The sequence below is a fragment of the Pyrus communis genome, chromosome 5 (assembly GCF_041283825.1).
Source record: "Pyrus communis isolate YQ-2024b chromosome 5, ASM4128382v1, whole genome shotgun sequence".
Classification (NCBI taxonomy): domain Eukaryota; kingdom Viridiplantae; phylum Streptophyta; class Magnoliopsida; order Rosales; family Rosaceae; genus Pyrus; species Pyrus communis.
The window spans coordinates 13,576,592-13,594,059 of NC_142569.1; the positions used below are offsets into that span (position 1 = coordinate 13,576,592).

At 38.8% G+C, this 17,468-nt stretch overlaps 2 protein-coding genes and 1 pseudogene across 4 annotated transcripts; all 3 read left to right on the plus strand.

Annotated features, from left to right (window-relative positions):
• The first annotated feature begins 4,102 nt into the window (after positions 1–4,102).
• LOC137724811 (putative F-box protein At3g25750) lies at positions 4,103–5,323 on the plus strand. The gene has a single exon (XM_068463495.2). The coding sequence runs from the start codon at positions 4,103–4,105 to the stop codon at positions 5,321–5,323; it is 1,221 nt and encodes a 406-aa protein (XP_068319596.2).
• A 513-nt stretch (positions 5,324–5,836) lies between these two features.
• LOC148696816 (uncharacterized) lies at positions 5,837–10,384 on the plus strand. Of its 3 annotated transcripts, XM_088694456.1 has the most exons (4): positions 5,837–6,062; positions 9,504–9,735; positions 9,951–10,034; positions 10,133–10,384. In XM_088694456.1, the coding sequence occupies exons 1-3, from the start codon at positions 5,880–5,882 to the stop codon at positions 10,010–10,012; spliced, it is 477 nt and encodes a 158-aa protein (XP_088550582.1). In that variant the 5' UTR covers positions 5,837–5,879; the 3' UTR covers positions 10,013–10,034; positions 10,133–10,384. The 3 variants fall into 3 exon arrangements, 2 of the variants coding, with proteins under 2 accessions (XP_088550582.1, XP_088550581.1); XM_088694455.1 differs by having other exon boundaries at positions 9,951–10,384; XR_015962753.1 differs by lacking the exon at positions 9,504–9,735 and having other exon boundaries at positions 9,951–10,357.
• Positions 10,385–12,527: 2,143 nt separating this feature from the next.
• On the plus strand, positions 12,528–14,539 carry LOC148696817 (protein ANTAGONIST OF LIKE HETEROCHROMATIN PROTEIN 1-like; annotated as a pseudogene).
• The last annotated feature ends 2,929 nt before the right edge of the window (positions 14,540–17,468 follow it).

The window sequence follows — 17,468 nt, forward strand, 5'->3', positions numbered from 1 at the left end:
TTATTATCTCTCACTCTGCTTTCTTTTATTAGTCGAGGAAGCAAAGGAAGAGATAATAAATTGTACTACTACTGAACGAGTCATTAGTCTCATTGACGAAGCGCCCGATTTGCAAATCTGGGAGATCTTGTTCAGTCTCAGTCTCAACTTCATCCGCACCAAAAGTTTCTTGTAAAACCGATGGCTCCATTGGGTTGTTGGATTTATTTACCTGATGCGAACCGTACCTCTCTCTTGTCTGTAGATCTAAATTTTTTTATGATATTGTGATAGATTTTACATTTTTTATGATGTTTTGTGATAAATTTTCCTTGAAACGTGTACAACGACACTGAAGATGGGCCGCGACCGAAGACAACTTTACTATGCCACGTTCCCTGGTTTAAGTTTTAGTCAAATGGGATTTAAACGATGGACAAAACTGTGTGTATTTAATTTGGTTATTTTATCATGTTCGATGAATATTTAACCAAAAGCTCCCTCTGTGCCTTCTATGTCCATGTACAAATGGGATGCATCTATATGGTCCAGCGTAGATCATATTCATCCAACTTGTTTGCTTGGATGAGATCTAAAGTCAGTTCCTTAATTTTAATACTGTTGAATACGTATATTTAAACGCACTTACACACTTTACGTGTCATGTTTGAATTTCTTTTTTTTTTAAAACTAAAAAACATTATCAAATAACCGGGTGAGGAAAATCAAAGACGAATAATCATGTAATGTTTCAAACCCATCTGTTGATACGAACTTTAATGTTGAGTGATGTGAATCATTGATAGTCGAATGACCAAGAAAACAAAAGTTTGTCAAATAATATCAATTTCAACACAATTTAATTTACCACAACAATATACAATATACTCAGCCTAACACCTAATCTTGTTTACAATATGTGTCGTGTCATCATCCTGTGTTTATTATTTTTCAAGGTATAGTTGTTTGGTTTCAGAATTGGTAGATCCAACATGCATCAACGTTGTTTTTTAATTGATTTTGATCCCTTTTTGATTTTCCAAGTAGTTTTCTTTGTTTTATCAGAGTATTGATTGGATATGGTCATGGTTTTCATTGTCTAGTTTTACCCACATTCCAAAATCCAAAATCCAAAATCTCTCAACTACCCTTGAAACCCCAAGAACATCTCAGCCGTTGATCCTCAAAATAAAACCATCATCATCGGCAAGAACACTGTCCTACAAAGGCGGGTGGAATATGAAAAGGCCGTGAAACGACTCGGCGAGTGGGGCCCCGATTTCCCACCCACCGCTGACCCGGGTACGGTACAGACTACAGTGTTTGATTTTTGAATTTCTGAGACTTCGGGGCTCAGTCTCACACTTCTTCTTCTTCTTCTTCTTTTTTTTTTTTTTTTTTTTTTTTTTTTTTCTTTTTTTTTTTGAATAATTTTACAATGGTTGGAATTAAAATAATAAGCTCGCTACTCGGAATCACAATCTACGCTGTCCATTCCCTTGAGTCCCCTTCGCCTTTGCTGCATATGCAACCCAGCAAAAAAAAAAAAAAAAATGGAAAAACCAAAACAAAACAAAACCAACCCAATCAGCAAAAAGTGGACCGAAAAATTATGTAACGTTTTGTATTTTATATAATTATTATTTGTTACTGTTGAGTCTAAAAATTACAAAACCTACGTGGCGCGCAGGCCGAGTAACTAACAAGCTAATTACGTCCTTCGGTTGAATGCGGGGCGTGCCAACTCGTCGGCCGAGCTTGGCCGATGAGTAAAATTTGTTGATGTCGAGTCGAGCGCGTCGTTGACTTCTCTATCTTTCGATTGCGATCGAGGAAGGAACACTCTCGGTCTCTGGGTTCTATAGCCTGAAGACAAGGCTACTAATTCTTCGGAGTTCACAAATCGTCGGAGCCCGATTCGGTCACTGTAATTATATTCGTAAGAGTATAAGCACGCCGAATCGAGACCAAACTATATGGGCATAGGTACTCAAATGTGATGTATGTCTTGATGGTAAACGTAGTTCGGCCGTCGGAATGCCGAACCCTAAAACTTACTTGCGAGTATCCAATCATAAAATCACTCGGCGTCCAATACGCCGAGCAATGCAATTCGTAACACCTGACTATACCGAGAAGGCTAGCAAGATGACCTCTACCAACAAGGATTCGAAAACCCTTCTCGGTCGAGACTTAGATAGGTAACCGGTCGGCCTCAATGCAGTGCTGTTTATCCAAACTGAAGGTACTTCTCGGTCGGCTGATTCTGCGGCAGCAGTGCTGTTTATCCAAACTGAAGGTGCTCGCCGGGTGCCTCCACAGTGCTGTTTATCCAAACTGAAGATGTATCGGCAGAAAAAGAAAAAGAAAAGATCTCAAGGTATTTGAGAGGTTTTGCGCAGGGCAATTGTATGTAGATTTTTGAAGGGCTTTTCTGTTGCATGATTTCTTGTATTTATAGCACCTCATTCCTTGAGACCGATTTGCATCCTGATCTGGATTGGGAGTCCTTGTCCCGTTTCAACTCTGACTCGAACAAACCTACTCCCACTGGGATTCTGAATTTTCCTTCTTTTCGAGGCTTTATTCTTTGCCGGTCGGGAATCCTGGTCGCACCAGGACTTCCTCGACCCTTTTCTATTTATCCGGACTACCTAGGATAGGACTTGAACGACCCTGCCAACTGGCCCGGGATTTATCATTCGGCCCATAGTATTTGACATAACCTTGGGCCGAGCACATCCTGCTGCTCGGCCCAACAATATTATTTTGGGCCCAAACAGTTACACATGTGAATAACAAATATTTAGGCGTTACAAACAAATCAACATTTGATATTTAGGACCTGTCAATCAATTACTCGAGCCATAGAAATGTCACACTCATTTGAGTGCAAAAAGTTTAGTCTCGACATAAGGTCGGTTTGGTTTCAACTTTCAATTTGGAGCGATGGGCGAGATCATCGAAGCTAAGTAAGACATAGAGGGGTTGGGTTTTCATCTTGACCAAGACTCTTGTTAATGAATATTTAACAATTTCAATCGTAGGTGAACTCGAAACCAACCATTAAGTGATGGGCCATTAATGGGTGCAAATTGCCACCTTTGTTAAAGAAAAAACTAGTTAGTCTGCCAAGTGACGAAATTCTACAACTTTCCTCGTGAGCATATTTAATTGATATTTGAAACTAAAACTGTTATATGGTACCTATATACGACAACTTTGGACAACAATTATTATTACGGGCACACTAATATGACTAATCTTGAGAAGCCATAGAAACGAAGCAAAAGACGAATCACGAATGGCATCAACAAACAGCGCCTTATGCACTTTTCTATGGTGGAATGATGCACTCATGTATGGGGTAGGTTTTTGTGCTAAAATATTGGTTATGTCCCTTGCATGGGACCTAAGCCTTGTATCTAATAAAGAAAGCACAATAAGTATCTTTGACACCTCTATAACCCATGACATAATATGATAGATATTCTCGTTAGTTATTGCTTTACTTCAACTCAAATAATCAGAGATGATATTCAAATGTTACTTCCTATCTTGTATTCTTAATCAACTAGGGCTCCTAAATAGACGTAATGTACGGATTTTATTCACGGCCACAACGTGGACCATTATTTTATTCTCAAAATATCTTTTATGTTTTGTTTTTTTTATCTTAGCATAAAATAGGTAGGTCGTGAAAAATCTGAACAGACAGAGATGGTAAATATCTTAACCCAACGGTCTAGGCACACACAACAAAGAGAATTTGTAAATATTTTATAACTTGTCAAGGTCAATTGAGTTAAATTTTGTGTGAAAAAAGGTCAAATTCCTAAGAGAATTTGTGAAGGTTTGATCCCTGCAAACCTAATCCTAATCCTAGTCCATGTTTGTTATTGAAGCCCATGTTTGTCCAATCCCAATCCCAGTCCGTCTATCAAACATGTCCTACGTGCTAATAGTGGAAGAATAAGGAAACCCTAATAAGTGGAAACAGAACCGGGATTGGATTCTCCCTCCCAAACTATTTAATAGGAATTAGGTTTGCGTCTGCTAATCTACTAAACCCTAAACCCGACTATTTGTCTTTCAAGTGCTCCAATCAAACTTGACGATGACGATGGCTCGTAGCAGCGAAGGAAATTCTTTTACCATGGTTGACTGGTCCAGTCTTCCTCAAGAACTTGTTATTTGTATCGCCAGCCGGATAGCTTTAATGGAGGATTTCGTTGCGTTTGGTGCAGTGTGTAAATCATGGCGATGGGCCGCGACCAAGGAAAACTTTACTAGTCGATTAACATATCAAGTGCCATTCCTCATGCTCCCCAACCCAAAGCCAGATGATGCCTTTCGCGAGTTCTACAGCTTGACAAAAGATAAGATTCACAAACTCCATCTGCCAGAAGCCAAGGGAAAAGTATGTTGTTCGTCTCTAGGATGGCTCATCACTTTACGCGGTTTAGAGTTTCGTTTGTTACATCCTTTGGATCATGCCCATATTAAGTTGCCGAAACCTAATTTTTCGCCTCAAATCATGTCATACTTTCATTGGGTAAAGAAAATTGTCCTATCATCAAGTCCTTCGTGGACATCAGATTATACAATCATGGTTCTTTATGACGGGAACAGCTTGACATTTTGCAAACCAAGACAAGATAAATGTTGGACGAGGATAGTTTTAGACGTACATCCACTGGATATTACTTACTACAAGGGACGACTTTATGCTGTGACCTTTGGCGGCATGGTTTTGGTTTGCAACACGGAAGATCCTAAACAACCAAAGACAAGAGTTGTTGTTCCAGAGATACCGATTGTGGTTAAACATCGTTCTCCTGATAGAAAATTATATGTAGTGGAATCGGCAGGGGACTTGTTAGTGGTTTTCTCAGTCCAAGAAATGGATAATCTCCCTCTCCAAAGACCATACCAAACAACCCATCGCGAATGGCTTTTCTCTAGCCAAAAAGAATACCGAACAACCCATCGCCAATTTAAGGTTTTTAAGGTGCCGTTGAGCGGTGGCAGCTGGCGGTTAGAGTCAGAGGTAAAGAAGTTGGGGAATAGAAGCTTATTTGTGGGTGATAATAATTCTTCGTTCTCTGTTGAGGCCTCAAACTACTTGGGATGCAAGGCTAATTGCATATACTATTATTCATACACATTTCGCGAGGTGGACCGTGAGGGTCTCTCACCTTTAAATGGGAATATAGAGATGGGTGTTTTTAATCTGGAGGATGGTAGTACTGAGCAGCACTTCGGCTTCCCTAACTTTGCTTTGGAGAGAGCAAACTTCCCTAGTGCTGGGACACCCTGTGCATGGATCCAACCCAGTTTCTAGATGGATATGTCATGCTTGTCTTTTTCCTTTTTAGCATTCTAGTTTGTATTTTTTGTTTTTGGTATTTGTTCAATTGATCGTCTTCTTTTTGGTTCTTGTTTTTATGTGGTTGCAACAATTCTTTGATTTTTATTTTTCAACAAAACTACATCTGTAACGTGACAAAAAAAATTACTAGAATACAATTGAAATTACATAAAAGAAACGAAGAAAATTCTGTGAAAATTTAAACCACAAACATACATGCATAAAAGACCACTTTGGTAAATATCACTGCGCTATTAACAAAGTTTTCATATCGTGTTAATGTAATAAAATTTTTTTAAATACAGCAACAAGAAATTTACTAGCATCGATTGTTTATGCGCAAAGCTATCTTAAAAAAAAAACGCAATTGATTCGGCAGCTTCTCTTCATTTTAGCTACGTGCAACTAGGCCCAATACGGAAGCCCACTAGTGAGTGTCTATTTCTTTTAACCTCAACGCACTTTTGTATCTCCCGACTACGAGCACAAGCATTTGAAACTGGTACCCTCTTTTCCCGGCTACGAGCACATGATATTTGAAACTGGCACCTATGAGGTGGGCGGTGGATACCCAGATGACGTATTGGCAGCGAAAGGCAAGAACGGAACTGCCCGAGAGCTAGGCAGCTCAAAATTGGAGACTGCCAAGTGTGAAGCTCTTCTCAGAGGGGGTGAGCAGGTCATTTCCGTTCTTGAAGAGATGATCGTACTTGTAAGTCTATCTCTCTCTCTCTCTCTCTCTCTCTGTACATTGATTGCTCAGAAACTGGTAGAGAAGGAAACGAAATGGTATAACACTTAGTCGAGCTAAAGTTTGAAGTGTGAATTTGAAATTCATATGATTTGCATCATCACGATGATAATATATTACTATCTGCAGCTATTTACTATCTGGAAGTTGCTTGCATTCGTTTTGAAATTGGTTTTGCGAAAATTGGACTATGCAGCTGTTTTTCTCTTTGTGCTCTTTTTTTTTATGGTAGTACACCAAAATATAGAGGTTTCCCACTTCCATTTCACCTTTACATATACCCTAACTTTAATGTGAATTTGGACTACCCTCATGGAACTGAGCGACGAGCACACACTGCCCTTTAAATATTATCAAGTTATAAAGATCACCACATTCTATCATCTCTCTACTTTTATGTCACTTGGGGAAAAAAAGACACTGGAAACTCGGCCTCTAGTGTTCCAGATTGAAAACTGCTTGCAAGATTTGTTTTGATCAGAGAGGAAGCTCGGAATATGGACAACTGGATATGATAAAGAACCCTTAACTGGGCTGCCTCTTGGCTTACTCTGGGTCACCCCTTGCTAGCATATTAGCAGTGGCTACCAATTTTCTGGACCCATTTTCTAGTCGATGAGGGATGAAGTTTCTCATTTAGCTTTGTTTGAAACCAAAATTACACCATCGAAAAATACTCGCAACAACACGTAAAACTTATAAATTGTCATGATAAGACACGACACATTACAAGATCGGTCATTCCCAATTATTATAATACATACATGGACATAGAAAGAAAGCCCGAGGAGCCCATTTGGTCAAAGGGTCAGCATTCTCATGGTTTTTCTCTGTTTTATTTCTTTATTTTAGTGTAAGGTCGTGAAAAATCACAAGAGACAAACAGTAAATATCTTAATCCAACTATCCAAACACATGCAACAAAGAGACCAGAGTAAACAAACCTACGGTTGTGCCACACACGAGTGGCACAATTCGTAACATGATCTCAGATTCCTTGCCAACTATTAAGCCTTGCCGCTTCTATAAATTACACGTACCCAAGCGAAAACACAAACGCAACCCTTTTCATTTCCTTCAGTGCTCTCTCTGTGTTTTCAACTTTTCCAGCTTCAATGGCCTTGAATAGCCTTGAGATTGAGGCGACTCCTTTGCTCTTGATCCCATCGCCCTGATGGAGGCATCAACTTTTTTTTACAAGAAACTCTTTGGTGCGGTTGAAGTTGAGCACATGACTGAGACTGAAAAGGCTTTCCCTAACTGAGATATCAGTAAATCACCAACTTTAGCTTCATCATCAATGAGACTAATGACATGATTGGTAGCAGTACAATTTATTATCTCTCACTCTGCTTTTTTTTATTAGTCGAGGAAGCAAAGGAAGAGATAATAAATTGTACTACTACTGACCGAGTCATTAATCTCATTGACGATGAAGCGGCCGATTTGCAAATCTCTCAGGTAGGGGAGATCTTGTTCAGTCTCAGTCATGCGCTCAACTTCATCCGCACCAAAAGTTTCTTGTAAAACCGATGGCTCCATTGGGTTGTTGGATTTATTTACCTGATGCGAACCGTACCTCTCACCTGTCTGTGGATCTAAATTTTTTTATGATATTGTGATAGATTTTACATTTTTTATGATGTTTTGTGATAAATTTTCCTTGAAACGTGTACAACGACACTGAAGGTTCTAAGAGAGAGAACTTAAGTTCATTGTGAAGATGCAGTTATGGGCAATGCTTCACGAGAGAAACAAAGTTGTAATACGGGAGGTCCAAGTTGGAGGTGCTTACTTCATCAGAGACCGGCGCTGTTGCAAAATCATAAACTCCTTTGAGTTATCATGGTTCATTTACGTCTCAAATAGGGTTTGTAAATGGCTGGGTTTAGTTGGTTTGGCTTGGGACGTAAATGAAGCATGAGAAGTCAAAGGAATCTATGATTTTGATGAAGCACCGCGAACTTGGAACTCTTATATCGCAACGTTTTTCTTCTATGAAGCGTTGGCCCCAACCGCATCCAAGTCCAGGACCTGAACAAACTAAAGCTGTGAAAGACTGTTCAGGCAATGATAAAAAATGTAATGGAAGGAAAAAATGAAGGTGCTGACCACTCTAGTGAGGAAGATGCCATTGGTACAACGAGTGGAATTGGAGAAAGGGTGGATAACAGTCCATAAATACTCTGATGCACGTGTGTAACTATTTATTGGTATCAATGTATCATATTATTGTTTCCAGGACATTGTTTCAAGACGAAAACCACATCCTGTGAGCCCTAGAATGTTTCTTGAGACTGTCTCCAAGGTAGAGTTACTTATACACCAATTTAAATTGTAAGTTGTAACACATTCATTTCAAGTCATGTGGACCTCAGGACGTCTAAGGACCCATAAGGTCAAGTTGGTTAATGTACTAATGTTCGAGAAAACCCTCGGAACATCTATTAGGTTAAATGGGATTGAGCCACTCTGATCAAAGCTGTCATATATGCAGTAAACTTGTTTAGGGTAAATTCTGATTGATCCTGGTTTACAAAAAACAAAATTACGAAGACCTGCCAAGTTCAAGGAACAATCATGATTTACCCTAAACAGGTTTGCTGCATATATGACAGCTTTGATCAGAGTGGCTCAATCCCATTTAACCTAATAGATGGTTTGAGGGTACAAAATATCTTTTAGATCAGAAACACCAAATATAGATATTGTCCTCGAACATTAGACCTTATGGGTCATTAGACATCGTCCACATACCCAAAATGAATGTTTTACAACTTACAATTTAAATTGGTGAATCAATTAACTCTTACCTTGGAGACAGTCTCAAGAATCATGCCAGGGCGCAAAGGAAGTGGTTTTCATCCTGAAACGCTTTCCAGGAAATGATGATGCATGAGTCAGTATAAAATTTGATACCAATGAATACACACGTGTGTCAGTGTAGTTATGGACTGTTACCCACCCTTCCTCCAATTCCAATCGTTGTACCAATTGGAAGCGGTCTGTGATTTCAAATTGCTCCACCTACGTTATGGTGTTTTTACAACATCTTCAATTGAAAGATGCAAAATTGAGATGTAAATGGTCTTTTAGAACAACTTCGATTGAATGATTCACGCTCTAGTAATTGTTGTCATAGTAATATATTAACCGGTTTTGAGTTGGTGTTCATTCGCTAAACATGATAACGACAGGTTATATAACTTTATGAAATATGCTTTTATCTTTTGAAAAGACATTTAGCGTATAACTTATTTCTTGAACGCACACTTGGTTTTATTTTATATAGTCTCGTTTTCTTAGCCGATAATGAACAAAAATTGTCACTCGCCCATGATACATGATACAAAGCGATGATCTATCCTAAACGGAAGTGAGTTCATTTAACATTTGCATTAGGTGAGAATGCTGGTGGGAAAGTATAGGCATGCTTGGATTGTCGGCAGGGTTGAGGAGGCGGAGGCGGAGGCGGTGTTGAGTGAGGCAGAGATATTTATTAAAGTGTTTGCGAATGGTGGGAAGGAGGAAGGTTTGGTTCATGGAGAGAGTTTATGCCTGTTTGGGGTGATTGGAAAATTGTTCTTTCGTTTAATTTGCTCAATGCCGAACCTTTCAATTGGGTTTATGATTGGTATGGAATTCTTCATATGTTTTAACATAATTTGTTTGCATAAATGGCAATTTGTCGTTCTCTAATTGAAAAGAAAAATGATAATTTGCTGATCTTACTTGCAGTAAAAGTTTAAGTTGAATGTCCTATAGAATATAAGCTTCAATAATCGTTCAATTTAAGGCCAAAAATTTTATCCTGGAGTATGTTCATCGTGCATTTGGTTAAAACTGCAGGGATTTTCAAGCAGTATATGAGACGATGTTGGCCCCTATTATCAAGGCTACAAAACCTATAGCAAACGTAGTGTGGAAAGTCAGGTCATAGATATGTCTTGAATTTTTGGTATTAGACAATGTAAGTAGATGTTCATCTTATTACGTTGTGATATGAGTTTGGAGTTCTTCTCTTTGGGCAGGTGTTATACCATAGCCGAAGTCCTCATTGTCTTACTGGGATAATAATTTGGGCAGCTATATCTTTGGTACCAAGGATCTTCCTTTCTTTAGCTTCGTAGCCTTCTACTTCTTATGATATGATTGTTAAGTAGATGAAGAATCATATTACTTTGTTACATGTTCGTCACATTCGTAATTTGTTGGTATATATTTTCTTGTTTCGGTGGATGAGTTCTTTCGTTATATATTGATGCTATTAGTCCAAGAGCTAAGATATATTTTCATTGTTTTCTGGGTTGATTAAGAAACTTACATCATGCATTAATAACTTGTATTCCTTGCCCATTCAATTTATACGAGCACGAAAGTAATAAGTAGTTAGCATGGAAGACCAACGTGAAGAAAAGCGTCTTGATCTTCACATTGCTAATTTGCTACAATTGAGTTCAGACCACGAAGCAAGCTCCATTGGTTGTATGTACATAGTTCTTCAATTAAGAATGATTAATATAAATAGATTAAATTACCAATGCAAGATATATTTTCATAATTTAGACATATATTGCAGCAAGAGTGTATTTCTCTTCCCTTTGTTGTCATGCCCCAATTTGACACTTGGTCATATGCGTGAAGCCTATCATAGAGTCCTACAATTATCAATTTTCAGTTCCTTGGATGAACTAGCAAAGCCAATACTCTCGCCTTAGCAAATTACAGTCTAATACATATGCAAACGCATAAAAATCACTGCAGATCGGTACGTTATCATCTTAATTTGCTCAATCCAAGTTCATCGTAACTAGATAGAGAGTTATTTTGCTAACTCTTATTACTTTTTCTTTTTGGTTTATAGTTACATTTTTGGATCTTGTTATATGCTTATTTTGAATATATGGTTTTATTGGCAAGACTTTGTTTCTAAAAGAACTAAAAATATCTCACGTACTCATCCATATCAAGGAGATATTTTAATTCCTTAGAAATAAATCTTATCAATAAAACCGTACACTCAAAATCTATAGCCAACCCAGAAATATAACTATAAACCAAAAAGAAAAAGAAAACAAAGAGTTTTAATTCTCTATCTAACTACAATGAATTTGGACTAAACAAACTGAGATGAAACCATACCGACATGTAGAGGGCCCGACCATCGGCTGATTCGACGCGGAAACCCTAACTCGACTACCCACGCGGAAACCTTAACTCAAATTAGCTTCAATGGCGCCGAGCTCCAGGACTGGTTATAGACTGATCAACGCTTTCAAATATGGGTCCGTACACCAAGCTTGAGCGCTTGGGCGATGAGATCCGAATATGAGTTGATTAATTAGTCTATAACCGGTGCATACTTTGGCCCTATCATTTGTCAAAATATCAGAGATCCATACGGCCACCACTGGGTGTTTGTCAGATAGAGGATCGAGAAGACGAAACACTCATGGTTCGGATCAGCCAGTTTCCGACCCCTCTACATGTTGGTACGGTCTCATCTTAGTTGGTTCAATCCAGGTTCATCGTAGCTAGAACTAGAAATATAACTATAAACCAAAAAGAAAAAGGAGTAAGAGTCTTAAGAGCTACATAACTCTCAATCTAGCTACACTAAACTTCGATTGAACCAACAAGATGAGACCGTTCTGACATGTAGAGGGGTCGGTCACCGACCGATCCAAACCATAAGTATTTTCATCTTCTGGGTCCTTTACCCGACAAACACCCAATAATAGTTGTAAGGATCCCTGAAGTTTTAACAAATGATGGGACAAAGTATTCACCAGTGGTAGACTAATCAACTAGCTCGTTTCCGGATCTCACTGCCCGACCATTCAAGCTCGGTGTACGGACCCAGATCTAAACGTTGATTAGTTGATAAAGTGTCGGGAATGAGTTAAGTCAGGGATCCTGCGTGAGGTGGGTGAGGAAGAAGAACAAGAGAGCACAAGGACTAAGGCAGAAATGCAAAAGGTTGGGTGAGGCCATCTCCAACCGAGGGCTGGCTAGAGGGCTCATTTTAGCCCTCTGGCCCTCCAAGATTCTCTAAGATATTAATATTTTAATGAACAGTACAGGGTCATATTTGTCTCCGTTTCCAATCAAGGGCCAGATGGCTCATTTTAGCCTTGCCACAAAAAACCGTCTCCAATCGAGGGCCAAAGGGCCATAGGGCCAAACATAATTTATTATTTAAAACTACAACTTAAATTCAAATCCAACGGCTAAGTGACGTCAGCTAGCCGTTGGATTTGAATTTTTCTTGTGCTATAAATAGGGTGGATATTGGGCTATAATTCACACAACTTTGAATTCAATCTATTTCAATTCAAGTTTGCAATGAATTCCAACTTTGGATCCTCTTCGGATTCCGACTGGGGGTCCTCATCCAATTCCAAATTGGAAGCAAAATGGGCGCAAATGAGACAAGAAGATGAGGAGTCTGATCAAGAAGTTCAAGTAAGGCGCAACAAACAAAACATAGTAGCAGCCATGGTTGCGGCCATGTTGTGTCAGCCAACTGAGGAACAACCTTAATGGGGTGGTTCTATTGCTGGTCGCTCTTACAAACCACGAAACAAAGCGATGTCGCATGCCAATCTGATGAACAACTACTTCAACCCCAACTCGGTGTACACAGAAGAGGATTTCAGACGTCGCTTCCGGATGAGGCGTCATGTCTTTGAGCGTTTACTTCGTGATGTCCAGCAAGTCAATCCATACTTTCGATAGAAGCAGGACAGAGCGGGCCACCCTGGTTTCTCACCTCATCAGAATGTTACTGTTGCACTTCGAATGATGGTCTATGGCTCCCCAACTGATTCGATGGATGAAACCCATGGTATGTTTGAGTCTTCATGCCTTGATACTCTTCAACAATTCTGTGACACAATTGTTCAGGTTCACAAAGATGAGTACCTCCGCGAGCCAAATCAAGAAGATCTGAATCGGTTTATTCGCAAAGCTGAAGACCGTGGGTTTCAGGGCATGATAGGGTCATTAGACTGCATGCATTGGGATTGGAAGAACTGTCCCACCAAATGGCAAGGAAGCTTTAGCGGAAGGTCGAGAAAGCCAATTGTTGTGTTAGAGGCGGTTGCCTCATATGACACATGGATTTGGCATGCTTTCTTTGGAGTCCCTGGATCCCAAAATGACATTACAGTTCTTAGACGTTCACCCCTCTTCAATAACTTGACGGAAGGTAAAGCACCTTAACTTCACTACTACATCAACAACTGTCAATACAATATGGGGTATTACTTGGCAGATGACATCTACCCAAAGTGGGCAACACTTGTCCAAGCAATTTCAAACCCTAGGAATGACGCAGAAAAGTTGTTTACCTTACACCAAGAGACATACCGGACAGATGTTGAGAGAGCTTTCGGTATTCTACAAGCACGATGGAAGATTATTAGCGAACCGGCAAGAGGGTGGAGTCGAGAAAATTTGGACTCCATCATGATGTCTTGCATCATATTACACAATATGATAGTGGAGGATGAGCGAGATGGTTATATTGATGGAGAGTCCGATGACGACCAAGAAAATCCAAATAGGTCAAGAATGGCTCTTGCAAAAATATATGATGGGCCTAATTTGCCTTTTAATCCAAGAACCGGTAATATCTCTATAAATGAGTACATGAGGCGCTATAGAATGATACATTCTCGTGCCATAAACAAGTACCTACAACATGATCTTGTTGCACATCTTTGGGCCAAAAGAAGTATGGAGTATGCGCTTAAGTTTTATGTTGTTAAATGTTTTTTAAAATGTTTAAGTTTCATGTTGTTAAATGTTTTTTTTTATGTTGTATAATTTGTATGTTGGTTAATGTTATTTAATGTTATTTCATATTGTTTGATGTTGTTTCATGTTACTTAATTTAATTTAATGTTGTATAATGGCTTAGGAAGTTATAGGAAAAAAAATATGAAACAAATTTTGTGAAATAGAAGTTATAGGATAAAAATAGAATTTAAAATAAAATAAAGCAAATTTTGTGAAATAGAAGTTATAGGAAAAAATGGAATTAAAAAAAAAATTGAAACAAATTTTGTAAAATAAAAGTTATAGGAAAAAATAGAATTAAAAAAAAAATTAAAAATAGAAGTTATAGGAAAAATTTTGTAAATAAAAAATAATAAAAAAACTATTAAAAAAAAAATCAACTGCAACGGCTAGCTGACGTCAGCTAGTCGTTGCATTTGAATTTTTTTCTTAAGCATTCTTGTCGGTTATAACCGACAGGAATACATTTATATTAAATAATATTTCTGGCCAACCCTCTCTGATTTCGTGGGTCCTTATCAGATTCCAGAGCCCTCTGGCCTAGCCCTCAGTTAGAGACGGTTTTCGAGCTATTTCGGCCCTGTGGCCCTCTGAACCCTTCGGTTGGAGATGGCCTGAGTTTTCACAAGGGGTAGGTGATTTATAGAAGTTGGGAGCCTTAACCGTTGCCCACGAATTTGAGAGCATATTACAAATTGTGCCACTTGCGTGTCACACAATCGTCTCTTTGTTGTGTGTTTGGACTGTTGCCTGTTCAGATTTTTTACGAAAAAAAGATATTTTGAGAATAAATAATATTAATAGATAAATCATCTTTAATATCTTGTTGCATCCCATTTGCAAGGTTATGATCTTTTAATTGCCAACATTTGTTCATATTATGGCCAATTACACCACAATGTTCGCAAGTTCGGGGCAAATTCTCAAAAATATTATCAACAGAGAAATCATGTTACTTATGCTCAACCATAATAGATGAGGCAAATCAGCAGAGAAATCCACATCCACCAGTATTCTAGCATAGTAGTCATATAACTTATCTATGTGTATAGCATGATTTAACTAAAGTCGAATACCCACAATATAAGCAATTTCCATAAAAATGCGTGAATACCAATATTTTTAAAAGAAAACTAATGAAAAAAGTTTAAAAACTTTGAGTTTTAACAATAAGGACAAAATAAAGGGTAAAGTAAATAGTACCAGATTTGACTTTTTAGTGTAAAAATGTGGTTTTTCGTTAAAGTGAACAATACCGCGAGCTTTTCGTTAAAACTCTATATTTTTAACTCATATATTTTGATCTAGACATGTGCATACGTTTGGGGAAGGATGTCATCGGAATTGAAATATGGTTGCCATCGAGACAACCCAAAAATACCAAATTGAAGTGTTCATGTTCCACCACCCCACATTCTTCTCATGTCTTCTTGGTGAAAATGTGCAGACCAAAATATCCTTGCCTAGTGGTACCAGTCACCAAGGGTTGTGAAGCTTCCATAAAGAAGCCAAAACACTCTTGAAAGACTCAGTCTTTGTTCGGAATGAGCGTAGTTGGCCTCGATAAATATCTTCACTAATCTTGAAATAAATCACATCTCCCCGAACGGTAAAAGCAGGAAGTTCACTTAAATTAACTAGACTTTGTACGCCATCTATGACAATGGCAGCAAAAGTCCGTGCTTTTGGAGATTGTCCGGATGATTGCCGCCGCCGGTGATTAATTTGGAAGGAATAGCAGAGAAGTCGAGGAAGCCCTATAGACATAGACCGGTCGGTTGACTTGTCCATGAAAGCCAAGAGCAATCAGAACAAAATTCATTCCAAAATAACAAATGAAAAATTACGTAATATAAAGTTGTAACCTTTTCAAAAATGCTGCAGCAAGTTTGAAGTTCTCCGATCCCCAAAAGCCTGCACACCGTTCTTTCGCCAATAAAAAAAGACGAAGCAGTGGATAGATGTGGATAGATGCGATAAGTTCAATCTCAACCAGCAACGGAGGCCCAACCACAATCAAAAGTTACAGAGCACCGACATGTTTCCGAGTTTTTCATACCCAGCTGCACAATCTGTAAGCCCAGCCATTCTCTCTCCTCATTTTCTCTCTCTACCCTCTTTTCCCTCCCACCACAGCAAACTTCCCCAATCTCAGCTTCAGCCAAAGCAACCCAATAAGAAGATGCAGCGGCACACGCTGCGGTGGTGGTGCGGCTCCTGTGAGGTAGGCGGCGGCTATCCAGATGACGGATTGGGCGTGAAAGGCAAGAACGGAACTGTCCGAGAGCAAGGCAGCTCAAAATTGGAGCCTGCCCAATATGAAGCTCTTCTCAAAGGCTGTGAGCAACAATTTCCGTTCTTGAAGAGATGATCGTGCTTGTAAGTTTCTCTCTCCCTCTCTCTCTCTCTCTATTTTTCATTCTCTGTCGATTGATTGCTGAGAAAGTGGTAGATAATTTGGTATAAGGCTTAGTTGAGTTCAATTTTGAATTATAAATGCGAAATTCATATGATGTGCATCATGAAAGATGATGATGTATGTTAATATGTAATAACTAGGTGGCGAATTTTGAGGAATTTGGATTATGCAGCTGTTTATCTATTTGTGCCCTTTGTCCGAAGGTACGACCCAACTGATGCTCCGTTTTACTGATAGTGAACTTTGTAGATTGATTGCTGAGCATTGGGAGACGAGGAAATGATAGATTATTTGGTATAAGGTTTGGTTGAGCCAGGTGTTGCATTGAAAGTGAAATTTGTATGATTTGCATCATTGAGATGATATGTATTACTGTATAAAGCTACATTGTTGGTTAATCTTTCGTGATTGGATTAGTATGCTTATATTTCTTTGTGCTCGTGGTTTCGACATCGTGAAATGACTCAGTGTTCAAGCTGGAGGATATGAACGTGGATGATGCATCTGAAGAGGTGGCAGTGGAAATAGCTGCACAAGGGGTCCTAAGGAAGAGAGTCGATGAGATGGAGGCCAGTTTCATGATGGCTCTAGATTACATGATGCAACTCGCTGACAGTGACCAAGATGATAGCGTTCCCACCTTCATTTCAGGTTTACACATACCCTAACTTCAATATGGATCTGGACTACCCTAATGGAACTTCGATTGATCTGATATGATTGAGCGATGAGCACACACTGACCTTTAAATTGTATCAAGTTTTAAATGACACCACATTCTATCGTTTCCGTACATTTTTCGCATCACCTTTGATATGGTTTTTTGCACAATATTATTGTTCCGAAATTTGTTTGTATGTGTACCCTCATCTGATGATGTATGTTTTCTAGTTCCCTTTTTATTGGTTCTGTATATCATGTGCTAAGAATGTTCAATGATGCATTTTATTTTTGTATGTGTACCCTCATCTCATGATGCATTTTATTCATGTGCTCAGAACTTGCTGCCAGTTCTTCTAATAGTATTACTTTAATGAAATTTTACGTCACTTCGTAAAAAATATAATCAGCAGATTTCCCCCTTTTTGGGGCTGTGTTCTGTCATTTTGTTTACTAGGGATTGTTGGAACTCCTAAAACGTTAAA